Raw genomic sequence first — 14515 nt, 5'->3', positions numbered from 1 at the left:
TTTTCCCCACCCCTGAAAGACAAAACTAAATGGAGTTACCCAGAGGATGGAGAGGAAAGGGATTGAAAGGCTGTCAGGTGAGCCTTCAGTCTTCCTCTGAAGGAAAGCAAGAAGCTGCACATCAGTAAAACTAGACATGGAACACCTTCGCCACTTTTTAAGCCTGTTGTCCTTTTGCATGCTTTGGCCCTCGTGGTGTTTCTCACTCAGTCACATGCTGTGCCATGGGTAGGGAAATGTTTGATTAAAAAAATTCAAAGATGCTCTGCAGTGCAAGAGTCTGAGGACATGTTTGCTTAAGAGGCCTTCCTGGCAATGTTAACATTTACAAGTACAAAGATGATGTCCACCACCTTATTAGTTGCACAGAAGTGTTCAGATTCTCTTAATAATATTGGTTTTTTGGTTGTTTTTTTTTTTTTTTTTTTCAGTCAAAATCCCTTCCTAGTGGCTGCATTTGGAGCCTGCTCTCTCACAAGGCAGTCTAACCAGCAAGCCTTTCAGAAATTCGGACGTTCAATGACAGCCTCTGACATGGTTTCAGAAGTTGGAACAGCTTTTAACAAACTTTTTGAAACCTGAAGCCAAAGCAGCAGAGAAGAAAAGGAAGAGCAATGACTGCAAGAGTAATTACTTGTACCGTAGAATTTACATAATGCACCCTTTCAAGTGCTGTAGCAGCATTGGTATGTTAGGTAGATATTTTTTATTTTTAAGAATAGAAAAATATGATTAATGTAGATATTTTTTAAGAGTTTGGAATACAAAAATGTTTTGGCTGAATTAAGCTGTAGTTGCAGATCTGTTATAATATAATAAAACTAAACTGAAAGTATTCCTCTGTTCTTTTTGATAGTTATTGAGCAATAACTAAAGTGTGAACAGCAAAAAAAAATAATGCACTTGATATTTAGATAAAATTCTTCCACCAGCTCAACTGAATTTCTTGGATTTCACCAAGGTTGTCACTTGTCATTCTTAGACCCTCTGTCTAGAATTAGCTCTTGCACTTCATTTTTTGCCATGCTAGTATAGTAAGAAGCAAAAAGTAAGCCTCCTTGGAAAGGGAATGCATGAGAGTTGCTGTAGAGTTTGAATGTAATTAGTTGCCTTTTCCCATTCTCAGTCCCAGAGGCAGCATTCATTTGGGCAAGGCATCCCTTCCTGTAATGTCTTGTTATTTTTTTTAAAATGTTCCTCCTTGGCAGAATAAAGATATGCTATAGGTATCTTGGCAGTTAAATTCATTACACAGTAATTTGGCTTTCCTGAAAAAGAAATGGAATTTCTGTTTTTGTATCTGGTCTTGACTCAATACAATGAAGTTGTGAAATTGTCATTTGGAGAGGTACTAGGTGGGGCAAGAAACTCGGTGATAGCCAGCAGAACTGGTTCTGCTCTCAGTGGTCATGGAAGAGTGAAGTGCTTTTCAGACTCCAGTTGCCTGCTGGGTTAGAGCTCAGGGCAGCCCAGCACACAGATCAGCCATGATCCAGCGGGAATGCAAGTTGAAGGGACAAAAGGCAGCCCACAGCTCGTATCTGTACCTTCAGAGCAGAGTGCAGTGTATGCTGCAAGTCAAAGGCAGGAACAGAAATAGGGTGGTCAGTGTTTGAGTTTCAGGTGCAGTACTTAGTATGCAAAAAGCAGGAGTTTTTAGGGCAAAAAGCAGAGGCTTGTTCCTTGATCTTTGCAGGACAGACAGACAGACACTGTCAGCCACACTGATCTGGTGCAGCCAGTGCAGGTGAGCATTAGGGATTTTACACAGGACTATTCCCTAAATTCTTGGAGATTTAGTCCAGGCTGGTAGGGATTGATCCAGAGTGGAGAGGGAGGCAAGTTCATGCCAAGTCACTTTAAATGGGTACTGCCCTTGAACCTCCAGTCCAGCTCCAACTGTTCCTGCTCATGAAAGCGCCGGAACAAGCCCATAACGCATCCGGTTACTGCAGCAGCCATTCCCTGCTCAGCACAGCCACTTGCAGTGCTCTCAGCTGGAATGTGGTGTCTCACAGACCACTCACACTGTTCTCATTCCTTGCAATAGTTGCCTGCAGAAAGCACCCGGAATCAGAAAGGCTACTCCAAGTTTTTCCCTGCATAGGGAGTATGAGTTGGTATTTTGGGATGCACTGTGACTACTACCTCACCCTGATGCATTTTTCTTTTTAAACCAGTTACCTATTTTTAAAATAGGTTTTTAAGTGTTTGCTTGTGTTGCTCTATGAGGGTTCACAGACTACTCTTAAGAAATGAGGTTTTAGTGTTTAATTTAAGCAGTTTTGTAAACTGTCTGCATCTTTGGGGAAACTTAAGCTATTATTCCCCCCCCCTTAAATGTATTTGAAAAACCTGACTACTTTTAAATGAAATCAGAAAGTTAAAACTGATTTTAAAATAGCTACTGCCTTTAAAATAAGTGATTTTTTTTCTTGTAATTAGAACATCAGTGGTATTATAATCTAAATGACATGTAGGTGACGTCAATCAATTAACAGAGCTCAGTACAGATTGCAACCAACGGTGTTGGTTTTAAAGCTACACAGCAGTTGTAACTGTTATTCACTAATGTATACAAATTGTTACAATTTTTAAACATTCTGGAAATGTAGCAGTTTCTTTTGGTAGGAAATAAAAATAATAGCAAAGTGACTGGACTTTGTTTCGTGTGTGCCTATCCCATTTCACACAACAGCTGAGCTGCTGCTCACCATTCACTCTGTTTTGCTAGAACAACACCGCCAGGAGCAAATGTACAATACCAGCTGTGTCAGATATGCACCTGTGCCCCAGTGCTGAATGAAGAGACACCCCACTCTTCTCTGGAAGTCCACATAATGGAGAAAGGGAACAGAAAAATAGCTACACATTTTATTCTCAACAGTATAAAATAAAGCCTTTATCCTTCTGAACAGATACTCTGAAAGCACACAAGTGCGTTGTAGATGAATCCACATTCTTGGTTCTTCTTATGTTTTCATAAACCGATCTAAAGAAAGTACAGGGGCCTGTAATTATCAGCCCCATATCAACACAGGTCACCTCAAGTGTAAGACAGGCTTCTGCACCTCTGCCCACAGCAGCCAGGGCCAGCAAAAAGGTAACTGAACAGGTAAAAACTAAACATACTTTATACTAAAATAAATACATCCTAATTTTGTCTTCCCAATTCTGGAGAGATCCTGAGTGTGCCTGCACTCCCAGTGCTAGAGAAATCTTGTATTCTGTGCAAAAGCAAACAGAAGATACCAAGCCTTACAGGTAACTGGCTACCATCAATTACTGGTAAAGGTTTCACAAGATCAAAGCACCACCACCACAATAAGGAAATACTTCAAGGTTAAAAGTGTCCCCCATTCTGTGTCTGAGAGGAAGAGAATTGTCAAAACAACAGGCACAAAACTAAGTGGTTTCACCTTAAAGTTCTTGCCTCTGCCTTCACATGTTTAAATTCCGTGACAGGTCAGCAACATGGGGCAGGTGACAGAGCGTTTGGGCTGGGGCAGCTCCTGCAGTAGAACAGACCCATGTCTGTGTTAAGCCAGTGCAGCTGCTCCTGTGCTGCCTTCTATTCTGGATACTTCCACCACCTGTGCTGCAAGGCCTGTATTAATTTACCAAGTACTAGTGCCAACAGTTTTGCTCAAATTATGTGCTATCGTTTGTAGCCACTCTGTTCAACAGATTTTATTTTGAAAGAATTAGTATTTACAACAGTTGCCAAAGTAGCTGAAATAAAAAACAAGTCCAAGAATGAAGGATCAGCTTTTTTTCTCAGTCTGCTTCTCTGTCTGTCCTCCTTCCACAATTTCCCACGTTGAAACAGCAGCTCTGTCCTGCAAAAAAAAGTAAGCAGGTCAGTCCTGCCAGACTGAATCACAGGTTTTAACCAAGATTCACTCAGCAAAGCTGGGCAAAAGAGGTGCCAATATGATCTCACAGGAATGCTACTGCTACTAATAATGCTCAGAGTTGTAAAACAAAACTAGACATGTTTCCCTAGCTTAGAGGGAAGAAATACACAGTAGAAATATCACCTCTTCAGTGTGGGATGCTGCAGCAGGGTGCAGCCTCTCACATGAGTAGCTACACTCAACTCATGCCATCATATTTTCAAGTCTCAATGGCTCATACGGTCAATACATAAGAATATATTGCTGAACACATTTGATCTGAACTCAGGACAGAATCCTGTTGATTTTAGTATCTGTAATGCAATACAGTCATATTTTTAAAAGGTAATATTACAGATAAATTGAACATTCTATTTAGACCAGCTGTTTGATTGCAATGGTTGAAAATAATAGTTAATCTGAACATTGACACACAACAACATTCCATAAGCATTGACTCATGAGCAGCTGGAATTGTTGAATCTTTTTTTACATAAAAATGAAAACTTTTTCTTGCCTAAATATCCAATCACTACATTTCACTTAGTAGCATAGCTTCCAAGCATGCTACAATGACAACAAAAGACAACATGGACTTTTTTTAATCAGGCTGTTTCAAATTACATCACTTCAGCCAACATCCTTTGCAATGAGCAACCTGACAGAAGAAAGCAGAATATGGAAATCACAAGATAAAACCTGAAGGAGAAACTACCCTTTCTACAAAGATGATTTTTAAGTTTTCTAATTTTAAGAAAATTAAGTTTCTATTCGAGCCACTCACTCCGTGCCCTGCCTCAGACCAGGGGGGTTCCTAGTCTGCACTGGATGGAGCTGAGGCTTGTCTGCTTCATCTCTTCCACTGCTTTTGCTCCTGCACATGGACTTCAGAAGTCGCTGGCTCGCTTGGGCCTCGGGTGACAGAGGGCAGTGTTGGCATTAATGCATGCACAGTGTGAGGCTCAAACATTTTGTGGAAATGAGGGGCTGGGCAGAAATAAGAAGTTCATGTAACTTCCTCTAGCACTTACTAGGCAAGCAGGACTCCTCTTAGGTGCTGTTTTACCAGGGCATTTTTGGCATCAGCTCACCCAGCCAGGCAGACTCACAATGAGCAAGAGGCTGGGGAGAGCCCTGCTTTGTGCAGGCTGCGTCTTGTTGCACAAGTGCTTTGGTGAGCCTGTGTGAGGAATTGCAGAGCTGCATCACTCAGTTTACAGGACTCTCTGGGATCTGCGAAAGCGAAGTGTGAGCTAACTTGACAACACACCTTTGGATACTTCCACAGTATCAGCAAAAATAGCAGGAGTTCAGCTCTGGATGCTTGCTGTATGTGTGCTCATAAGTGCATGTGTGCTTTGTCTTCCGGAGCAATCTATTCTGGGACAGATTATGCTGAGCTTCAGGTTACTAAATTTTTTAAATGAATGGTTTGAATCCTGGCTCAGAGTAATTTGTGGGGTTTTCAAAGGTAAATCCCTTTAAAAACAAACCAAAACAGATCTGTGAAAGGATGGATGTGGGGCTGCAGCATTGCTCCAACAGATGAAAAGGCAGGCTGCTTCTCCAAGACTTTGTCTCAGTGCAGTTGTTTGGATTTGCAAACTTGCTTGACTGGTGAGTGTAGTGGGGATTAAGAAACAAGTTAAAAGAAGCAGATGTTCCAGCTTTCCTTTCACAGCTGCAGCTCACCACCACCACCAGCACACTCTGGCCCTCACCCCGTTTGTGTCGGCACGCTTGCTGTCATCCGAGAGCAGAGAGCCAACCACGCTGTGCTCACAGGAGCACTGAACAGTGGCAGCCCTCACACGCAGCAGCTGGAGGTGCTCTCACTTCCTGATGTCATTTCCATCCTCCCACTGGTAAAACGATGGAACCAGACTTGCCAGGACCAGTTCCCAAGCAAAGGAAAAATGAACAGTATAAATGGGATGGAGGGAGAGAATGTGGAGGATTATTCTGCACTCAAGGAGCAACATTGACCCTCGCAGAGGGCAATGACCAAGAGGAACTGGAAGAAGCAGCATTTTAAAGAAGTAACACAGGCCCTTGGAACCAGGAGAAGGCAGGAATGCCATAGAGGGTCTTCTCTTGAGTCAGAGATGCCATTTGAGATAATGGAAAAGAACACTGGCATTAGGTGTAGGCTAGAAGTATAAAGCAGGATGGAGAGAGGAGTGGTACAAGAATCAAAGTCCCTGTGGCTCAGGAACAATTGGGAATGAAGCTGCTGAAGATGGAAGAGGCTTTCTCATGAAGACTTATTTTTGGCGGGGAGTGTGGGGTAGGTAGATGGAAGGCATTATTTTCACAAGTCGTCTCAGTTTGCTTTCCAGTTCCTTCGCAATCTTTTTTAAGACTGCACATATTACTCACGCCCTTCCTTCTGGACTGAACTTGGGCAAATTAGGGATTTCTGAATAATACGAGATTTTCATTGGCTTGCATGGAGACACAAGGCTGAGGGGGAGCAGAAGAGAAGGCAGCAGTACTGCCAGACAAGGGCTTAACTTCCACCTCCTGCTACTGCAGTCACAGAGGGAGCAGGGCACAACACCACAAGCTGCTGAAGGGGAATGAAGGACAAAAATATGTGTTGTCTTAAAAAGTGACTGAGAGTCTCACAAAGAGGGTTACTGCACTCTACCTTTATGTGGATTCCAAAGGCAGCAAGGTCTCCACGCAGACTGTCACAAGCCTCCAAGAGGGGCTTTCTCTCACGCATTAACTGCTTCCTCTTTTCCTTCTGCTGCTGTTCCTCGGCTCCTGCCGCGCTCTCCCCTGGCACAGCGTCTGCTGTTTCCGGCAGAGCCAGCGCGTAATGCCGGACCTTCATGCGGAACCTCACCAGCTCCTCAATGACACTGGAGAGCACTGCAGACTTGTCTCCTCCCACAGCCACCTAGAAACCAAACAGGTATCTGATCATCTAAACAGCAAACAGATGTTTGAAAAGCAAAACATCTGAGTATGATATTAAAAAAACCAACCCCATCTCCACAGCAATGTGAGGCCTTATCAACTCCCTTGGTTGTGAATCTTCCATATATTGATAGGATTAAAATCACCATCACTAATGCTGGACAATAAGTTAGAGTGGAGTCACACTTGGAAATAATTCAGCATATTCCTGCACAAGAAAGCATTTAGCTTGGAGCAGAGTGCTCTCACATGAACCCAACACGCTGCATAACCCAAGTGGGGAACTCCTTGCCACAGGAAACCTCAAAGTTGCCAGACATGTACATAACTTGAAAAGAGATCAGACAAGTTAATGTAAGAAAGGCCTGGCAACAGGAACCCAACACAGCAAGGAAAGTCTAGCCACCAGCTCAGACAGCTCCTTGGCTGTACAAGTCCAAAGACGGAGAATACATAAGCCCCTTACTCTGGTTCTGAGTTCCAGACCTCCTTCAGGAAACAAACCAGGACAAGTAAGTATTTTGGCTTTAAGTCTAGTCCATCCTATCCTTTCTCCTTTCACCTACAGAAACCCTTCCCAAATCCACAGAACTTTTATCTGATCCACCTTACCCAAAGTTTCGGCCACTCCAAAAGACCTGAGAGAAGCAGCAGCTACTGCACACAGGACGTGGGTGTTTCTTGGCTGCAGCCAAGCCCCTTTCTCCCCTCAGCCACTTCCAAGCTCCCTTGGCCTCCCCTGGCTTGGCAGGAGTCTCACTGGTCAATGCCTCAGGAAGGGAACAGACTCACTCCTCCTACAGAGTCCTACTCCAACAGCTGCCAGGACAGGAGCTTGGGAGTCAGCTGAGGAGGAAGGCCACTCCTCATCCCTGCCACAGCCAGGCTCCTGGTCTCACTCTTGGCAGAGAGACTATGCCTGTTTCTCATTAGAGGCAAACTCCCAAGGGGGAGGAAAAGCACAAACCTCCAACAAACAAGAGAACACTAAGCACTCCAAGGCCACGGGCAAAGCTCCTGGCAGCAACATCTGGGAGCAGAAGAACAGCTGAGTAATTAAAGCCAGAGGGGACTGGGCTTAGTCACCAAACAACATGATGGAAACGAAAGGGAGCAGAGTTTCAGAGGTCACTGACAAACAAAGACGAGCAGGAGGAGGAGGTGAGGGGGAAGTCATTGAAGATGAAGAGTGTGAAATGCAGTGAACTCCCCAAGCTTTCAAAACATGTAACCATACTAAAGAAAAGGTTTATGAGATTGAAAAAGGTAATAAATCTAAGTGCCAGGAACACTCCATAGTAACCTCTGGCAGGATAAATACTTAAATACAGAAGGGAAAAAAACATGATGATGGGAGCAAGAAAGATGCCTCTACCAACACGTTTGCAGGAGTTCAAACCAGGCACCTACTGGAGTGAGAGGCTTGAAAAGGAGGAGCAGCTTTAGGAGATGAACCAGTCTGACTGCCACATAAAACACTGCAGAGCCTCTCAGGGCTGATCGCAAATTTCTGGCCCTTGCTTTCCACAGATTGGCCCCAGCTGCACCTCCAATACACTCAACTCTCAACACTCTTTGGGAGAGCAAAAGCTTCCCAGCTCTAAAACAGGCATGATGGTTTTCACTCATCACCTTTCCAGATGGATTTATCTTACTTCCCTGTGGATGAGATCTTCTCTTGCCAGTGCAGAGAGAGGGACAGGCACTCTTGCTCTATACAGCCACTAGACTGAGATGAGCCAGTCCTCAGCATCCCCACTGATGACTTTAGAAGCACAGGCAGCTACATTAGGCTGATTAGCTGAGATGAATCCCAGCCCAGGAGCAAGACAGACCCACAGGCTACAGGCAAACATCCAAATGAGGGGGTCCAAACACCACTGCCCAAACATCTCTGCACTCTTAGCACAGCAGTGTCCAGGCCAGGCAGCCCTCTCCCACACAGCACACATGCCAGGCCCCAGTGTGGTCAGGGACTCCTCCTGGCAAGCTGCATGCCTGGGGCTACCTGAATAAGTGGCAAGAAAGGCTGGATGCTGAGCTGTAGTGGCTGATCTCAAGAGTCAGGGAACAATCCCTACACCCTTTTATTTACTAAACTGTGATAGCCCATGGACTTTTCTGATGAAGATTTTGACAGATTAGACTGCAAGCTGAAATAGCAGAGGAACAGAGGGGAACAAGCTCATTTCTTCCTGCTTATCTCAGACCAGCATCTTCTGCTGCTCCTCCTGCCACTTTGTTGTAGCACAGCCTACAACAAAGAAAAACGCATTCAGATACTTGTTTCAGCAAAAGTATAGGTGCAACAGATACCTGCATACAGACAGCCCAGAATCTGAAAGAAGGACTTTGCCATCCAGCTAACAAAAAAATTAAGTGTTTAGTAGGCCACTAAAAATTAACACAGGTTGTGAGGAGTTACACACAGCCAAATCACATCCAGCCACTGTTTTGAAAGAAATTTTGCAAGAAAATCAATGGAGGGAAACCAAATAAATGCATTTACCACTATACTGCCTGCTTTTCAAAGGATGAATGTGATTTACACTTTCTTATTCTCTTCTCCCCCATCCCCAAAATAACTGTGCTGTTTTGCAGAACAGCCTCTCTACAGAAAGTTTTCCACTACTTTGAATTCAGCTCCATATTTGAGTGCGAGAAGAGCAAAGAACAACCTGCTATTCTCCAAACCTTGTGTCATTTTAAATGCTCCCCTTCCATACACTGGGACATCACCTCCATATTTATTGATGACTCTCTTTCCTGTCCAGTACTTTGCTTTGTAAAGGAGCTTTCTCTCCTTTCTTTTCTCTCCCCATTCCTATCTTTCCAAGACTAGTTATGTAAGGGCCCATGTCCAGCTAATTGTCCTGTCCTTCCCATAACCCCTCACGGCTCAAGGCAGAGCAGCCCTTTTCCCTGGCTTTCTGCAGAGGAGTTGGACCCCTCACAACTGCAAATATTCACATAGCTATCAAAGCCAGCCTGGAAGCAACTATCAGGAAGAAGAGTAAAAGCTGGGGAAAGCCATACACATAACAGGACAATTTAAATGCCTCCAATGCTAACTTTTTCTTGTTTCATTCCTCAATCTTTCATTTCCACAGCAAAATTGGTGCAGAAGTCACATGGGAGTACCTCCAAGAGCTAAAAAGCCCACACTTTGTTCCACCTGCTCATACACTCTCCTAAAGCAACACAGGAGAAACTGCAAGCAGTGCAGAAAGGTTTACTTAAACCATAAATAACTTCATTACATCTGATGCTTTCAGAAAGCACTCTATGAAACAACACCGAGGCTGCGACCATATCCTCAAACACATAGCAGAGATATTTCATTACCTGTGCTTCTCCAAAGGACATCCCAAGGGCATTGAAAAAGCCTTCTATATAGGAAATAATGCTTCCATACACAACAGAGCTTCTAGGAGACCCAGCATCCTGTTTAGAAAACACTCAAAAGAGATTGTCCAGTCAATACATATTACAGAATCCAGCATCTCTCTGTAGCCTAGTCCACAAGGGAAAACTATTACTAATTATAAAGATCTACCTCCACCAGGAACACCTACCCAGACAGGCAATCTTAGAGAGATATAAAAGCACCTCACAGCACAAAGGGAAGGGATTTAAGTAAACGAGGGAAAGGAAGAGCTTATCACCAGCCTGCGCAGCGAGGTGATGCAAAAAGCTGCCACACGTTACAAGTGTGCAGTAAATTAGAACTAAAAACAGCCCTTCTGGGCATGAAAGGGCTGTGTGTATGGAAACAAAATAAAAAGAACAAAATCCCACATTCATGGGCACTTATAACAGATTTTTAAAAAATTCTTTGAGTTTCTTATTGATTTGATCCATGTGGGGACCACTTTGACACAGCATATGGCATTTTGTCATGCCCTGGCAGCACCAGCAATCAGCAGCAATAAAATAAAGATTAAATTACAGACTGAGGAGTAATTTAAGGGACTAATCCTTGCCTAAAAAATAAGAGTGATGAAATGCACAAGGAAATCAGCAGCTGGTTACTGGATTTTATCTGACATCTTCAGAACTGGGAGGAGCTGGAGCAGGCCACTGGGAGAAAGGAATAGGAGCGTGCCATCTAAGGTGAGAAATGCTTAGCAGGAAAGCTAAAGAGAGGAGTAAGTAGTTAGGTGGTTTTACTCACAGTTGTTAAGGAGAAAAACTACACTCATAATAAAGAGGGAACACTCCAGACAGCTGGGCTGTACCCAGAAAAGCTCCACCACCTCAACCAGAAAGTCCAGTCAGGTGCCCCACAAATATCCCATCCAATTCTTAACAAAACAGAGGAATTCAGGGAGAACAAGCAGTGACTGACAAAATGGGGGTAGTTGTATTTAGGAGTGGCAGTGCCATTACAGATCCCTGCTGCAAAGTGTTTCAGGTCAGGGATTCATTCAGAGAGTCAATTTGTAAAGATAAGGCTACGGACAGAGTTTAAAGCCAACGCCAAAACAGAGGGAGGTAGGATTTCTAAATCAACAGGCTAATTCTCTCTTAAAACCAGTTATTACCATGTCCACATTTCTTTTGCTGCACAAACATGGTGAAGATGATGATAACAGTACTCAAGGAGCACAGCAACAAGGCTGAGGTGCTCGCCTTGAGTGACAAAGGGAGCTGTTGGTAAACAGTGAACCCACAAGTGCTTCATACATTGCTCAAGTCTTGTCCTTACCAGATGCTTTCTTTGTGTCACCATGAGATCTTAACAGGGTCTTAATTTGCCAAAAGCCACCTGAAGACAGACTCGTGCAGGAATGCTGATGCCAGTTACAGTCTGCCAACAGCAGAAGCCACTCAGTCCCCAAGGCTGAACCTGCCACCACGACTGTCCAGTGCACCTGGGACTGCCAGCCAAAGCCCCTGCAGCAACCACCCCCACCACTTCCCAGTTTAGCTTAATTTCTGTGCATGATATTAAGCAAAACAGCAGGGTAAGAACACAGAACCAACACTAAAATCAGCAGCATGTCACAACGGCTTCAGGCCTTTCAAAAGCTTTAGGTATAAATAATACAGGGCAGCAGGAAAGAAACATCCTCTGGACACAACAAAGCACAAAACAATAGCCATGCACAATTCCTGTGATAGGGTCAGGACAAATGGGCTCCATTAAGGTCAACAATTTATGGAGCTTTGTTTCTGCTGGTTTCTTATGTGAACAATAAACTAATCCGTCTGCATTAAGCAGTAGGACAGTGGACAGCTGTCATTTTCTGATCTCTGTATCCTAATGGGTTACCTTAGTAACAGCCTTAAGCTGTCTGTTGCCATGGTGAATGAGGTCCATAATTGCTGCAACAGCCCTGGAGGTGTCAAAGTCATCTGCAAACGCAGCCTTCACGGTTACTTTTGTGCTGGCTAGCCTTCAAGAAGAAAAGGTAACATTTAAGATAAGACAAACAAGATGCCAGCAGTGTGCTGAATTCATCAGCCATTCAGCCAGAGGGAGTCATGGAAAGGACACTGCCATCTCCTTCCCAGCTGTCCTGTGATGGGCAGTGCTAAACTCATCAGGGAGAATACATCTTTCTGCTGTGAAGGGAAAAATTTCATGCATGTCAAAATCCTAACTGTTACATCCTTTCAATAAATATACATGGTTAATCAGAGGGGCCAACAACAACAGAGCAAAGTTTGCCTTAAATCCTCTAAAAACAGACAGAAAATGAGACTGATACTAAGCACATCAAAGATCTTACTGAGTTCTGGTTGGTTTTTTTGTGGGTTTTTTTTGTGGGGTTTTTTTGGGTTTTTTTGTTTTTTTCCAGCAGCCCATTAATCATGCTAACAGCATGCTTCTCTTCAAAGGCACATCAGAGGCAGCACTCCAGTGCCTGGCAAGAAAGCTGTCCTGGAGTTGGCCAAGAATCCTGTTGTCAAGATCTGACTCAGAACTAAGCATTGCCTCCTCATTTCCCAGGAGAGCCCAATCCCACTCTCAAGGGATTCCACTCACCATGGCCCAGATGGAAAGGTGTAGTGGGACCACTTGTGTAACAGTGCCAAAAGCCAGTGGGCAATCAGCACTGATCACCACAGAACCAGTGCCACCAGCTGCAGCCACTTGAAGAGGGAGAGGAGGAGAGCAGCTGGGATAAATGGGGAGCTACAAACAGCTGCTGGCAGCGTGCTCCCACACACAGCCAGGCAAACCAGAGCCTGACAGTGCTGGCCCAAGGATGCCATTTCCCAAAAAAGTGCAAGGAGCAGGGTTAGCTGGGAAACATCAAGCTATCCTAGCATCTCCGGGACTCCCCTGAGCCTTATTTTGCCTGTTTCTGATTTTTTTTTTAGCCTGGAATGCCTGCTTCCCCTCAGATACTAGATGACTGCTGTTCTAATGCATTCCTCCCAACACTTTTCCCTGCAAGCTTCCCCCTCTCCAGGAGTACCTAACACTTCACTAATGAAGAGCTTTGTTTCATTTTGGTTGTTTTTACACCTAAGAATACACAAGTTGTGCCCTCCCACACATCCCCTACTGATTATCCATTTCAACTTCCTCATGCCTCTCAGCTTTATCTTGCACCAACAGATCTCCTGCAGCCTCCTGCTGAATGGTTTGCTTTTGCCAAATACCACAGCTAGTTAATGCAACTCACTTTCCTGTAACATGCTCCAGTGCCCTTTGCAACCCTCAGTGCATCCACAAGCTTCCTCAATAGTGAAGTACCTGAGCTAAAAGGAAGCTGCCTCTCACCTCTACAGCACAGACTGTCTCTCTTCTGATTCCACAGCTCTGAGCTGCCTGCACTTACCTTGCTTCAGGGCACTCAGTGCCCTCCTACCCTGACTCCAGAGCACTGTGCTCCTGCTCTCAGCTTTGCACCCAACACACAGCACATCTCAGTCCTGAAGATAACCTGGTTTTCATAATGGACTCCAAAGGATTCTCCTCCCCGTTGTCAGGGTCACAACAGTGGTAATGGCTTCCTTCCCTGTGACATCCCTGCCTACGGCAAATCTCTCAGTAGCCCGTTCTCTCCTCTGCTGCACACCATAGTGCCAGCCAGCTCGATTACAAGTACACGTGCCCAAGGTGTGTCACTGTTTAGTCATCTTTCTTCTCCAGTCACTACTGCCCAGCTCTACTTACAAACTGGGGAGCCTCACAACTGCCACAGCTTTGCCTCCTACATCGCTCACGAGGGGCAAAGATGCTTGTGTAGGGACAGGCACACTAGATAAGTAACAGAGACCTTAAAAACACAATGAACTGAGTGTAGCAGACTATGAGCAAAAACAGCCGGCTAGAAAGAGAATTTTTTAAAAAAACTGCTCTTGGTTTTTGGGCTGGGAGGGAGGACTGCTGCTCAGTCCTTCTTTTCCTCCTTCTTAAACTGAACCTCAGAGTCTGTCAGTGAGCTACTGCTCACATAATCACAATCTTTTAAGATACAGGAGGTGCACTTACCTTTCCCACAATATGTCTTCTCTAACAGGCTCACACATCAGCTGCCCTTTTATATAAGCATTTGCATCTCTAATAAAAGATGAGATTGCCTGAAGATGGTTCTTTGCATCTTCCATGCTCTCCTCACTAAATTCTACTGCTAAGAAAAAAAAGAAATTAAGGCATTATGATGGAGAGAATGTTGTCTGTCATACATAGGAACAGTATTTCGAGACAAAGGAGAAGTTTGTTATTATTTGTATAG

At 44.3% G+C, this 14515-nt stretch overlaps 2 protein-coding genes across 7 annotated transcripts in view; one reads left to right on the top strand and one right to left on the bottom strand.

Annotated features, from left to right (window-relative positions):
* The window catches only part of NAXD (NAD(P)HX dehydratase), a 48630-nt gene extending 47795 nt beyond the window's left edge, over window positions 1-835 (top strand). For all 4 annotated transcript variants that reach the window (XM_066313819.1, XM_066313817.1, XM_066313818.1 and 1 more), the window contains one exon: window positions 432-835. In XM_066313819.1, coding sequence (XP_066169916.1) covers window positions 432-582 — 151 coding nt within the window. In that variant the 3' untranslated portion in view covers window positions 583-835. The remainder of the gene's footprint in view (window positions 1-431) is intronic.
* Window positions 836-3664: 2829 nt separating this feature from the next.
* Window positions 3665-14515, bottom strand: part of CARS2 (cysteinyl-tRNA synthetase 2, mitochondrial) — a 35298-nt gene continuing 24447 nt past the window's right edge. For 2 of the 3 annotated variants that reach the window (XM_066313823.1, XM_066313821.1), the window contains 5 exons: window positions 14272-14410; window positions 12097-12220; window positions 10167-10265; window positions 6547-6801; window positions 3665-3839 (listed from right to left, as the gene is read on the bottom strand). In XM_066313823.1, coding sequence (XP_066169920.1) covers window positions 3765-3839; window positions 6547-6801; window positions 10167-10265; window positions 12097-12220; window positions 14272-14410 — 692 coding nt within the window. In that variant the 3' untranslated portion in view covers window positions 3665-3764. The remainder of the gene's footprint in view (window positions 3840-6546; window positions 6802-10166; window positions 10266-12096; window positions 12221-14271; window positions 14411-14515) is intronic. The other variant, XM_066313822.1, reaches the window with a different exon arrangement.

This window comes from Sylvia atricapilla, chromosome 2 (assembly GCF_009819655.1).
Source record: "Sylvia atricapilla isolate bSylAtr1 chromosome 2, bSylAtr1.pri, whole genome shotgun sequence".
Lineage (NCBI taxonomy): Eukaryota > Metazoa > Chordata > Aves > Passeriformes > Sylviidae > Sylvia > Sylvia atricapilla.
This window is presented reverse-complemented; position numbering and strand designations above follow the sequence as displayed.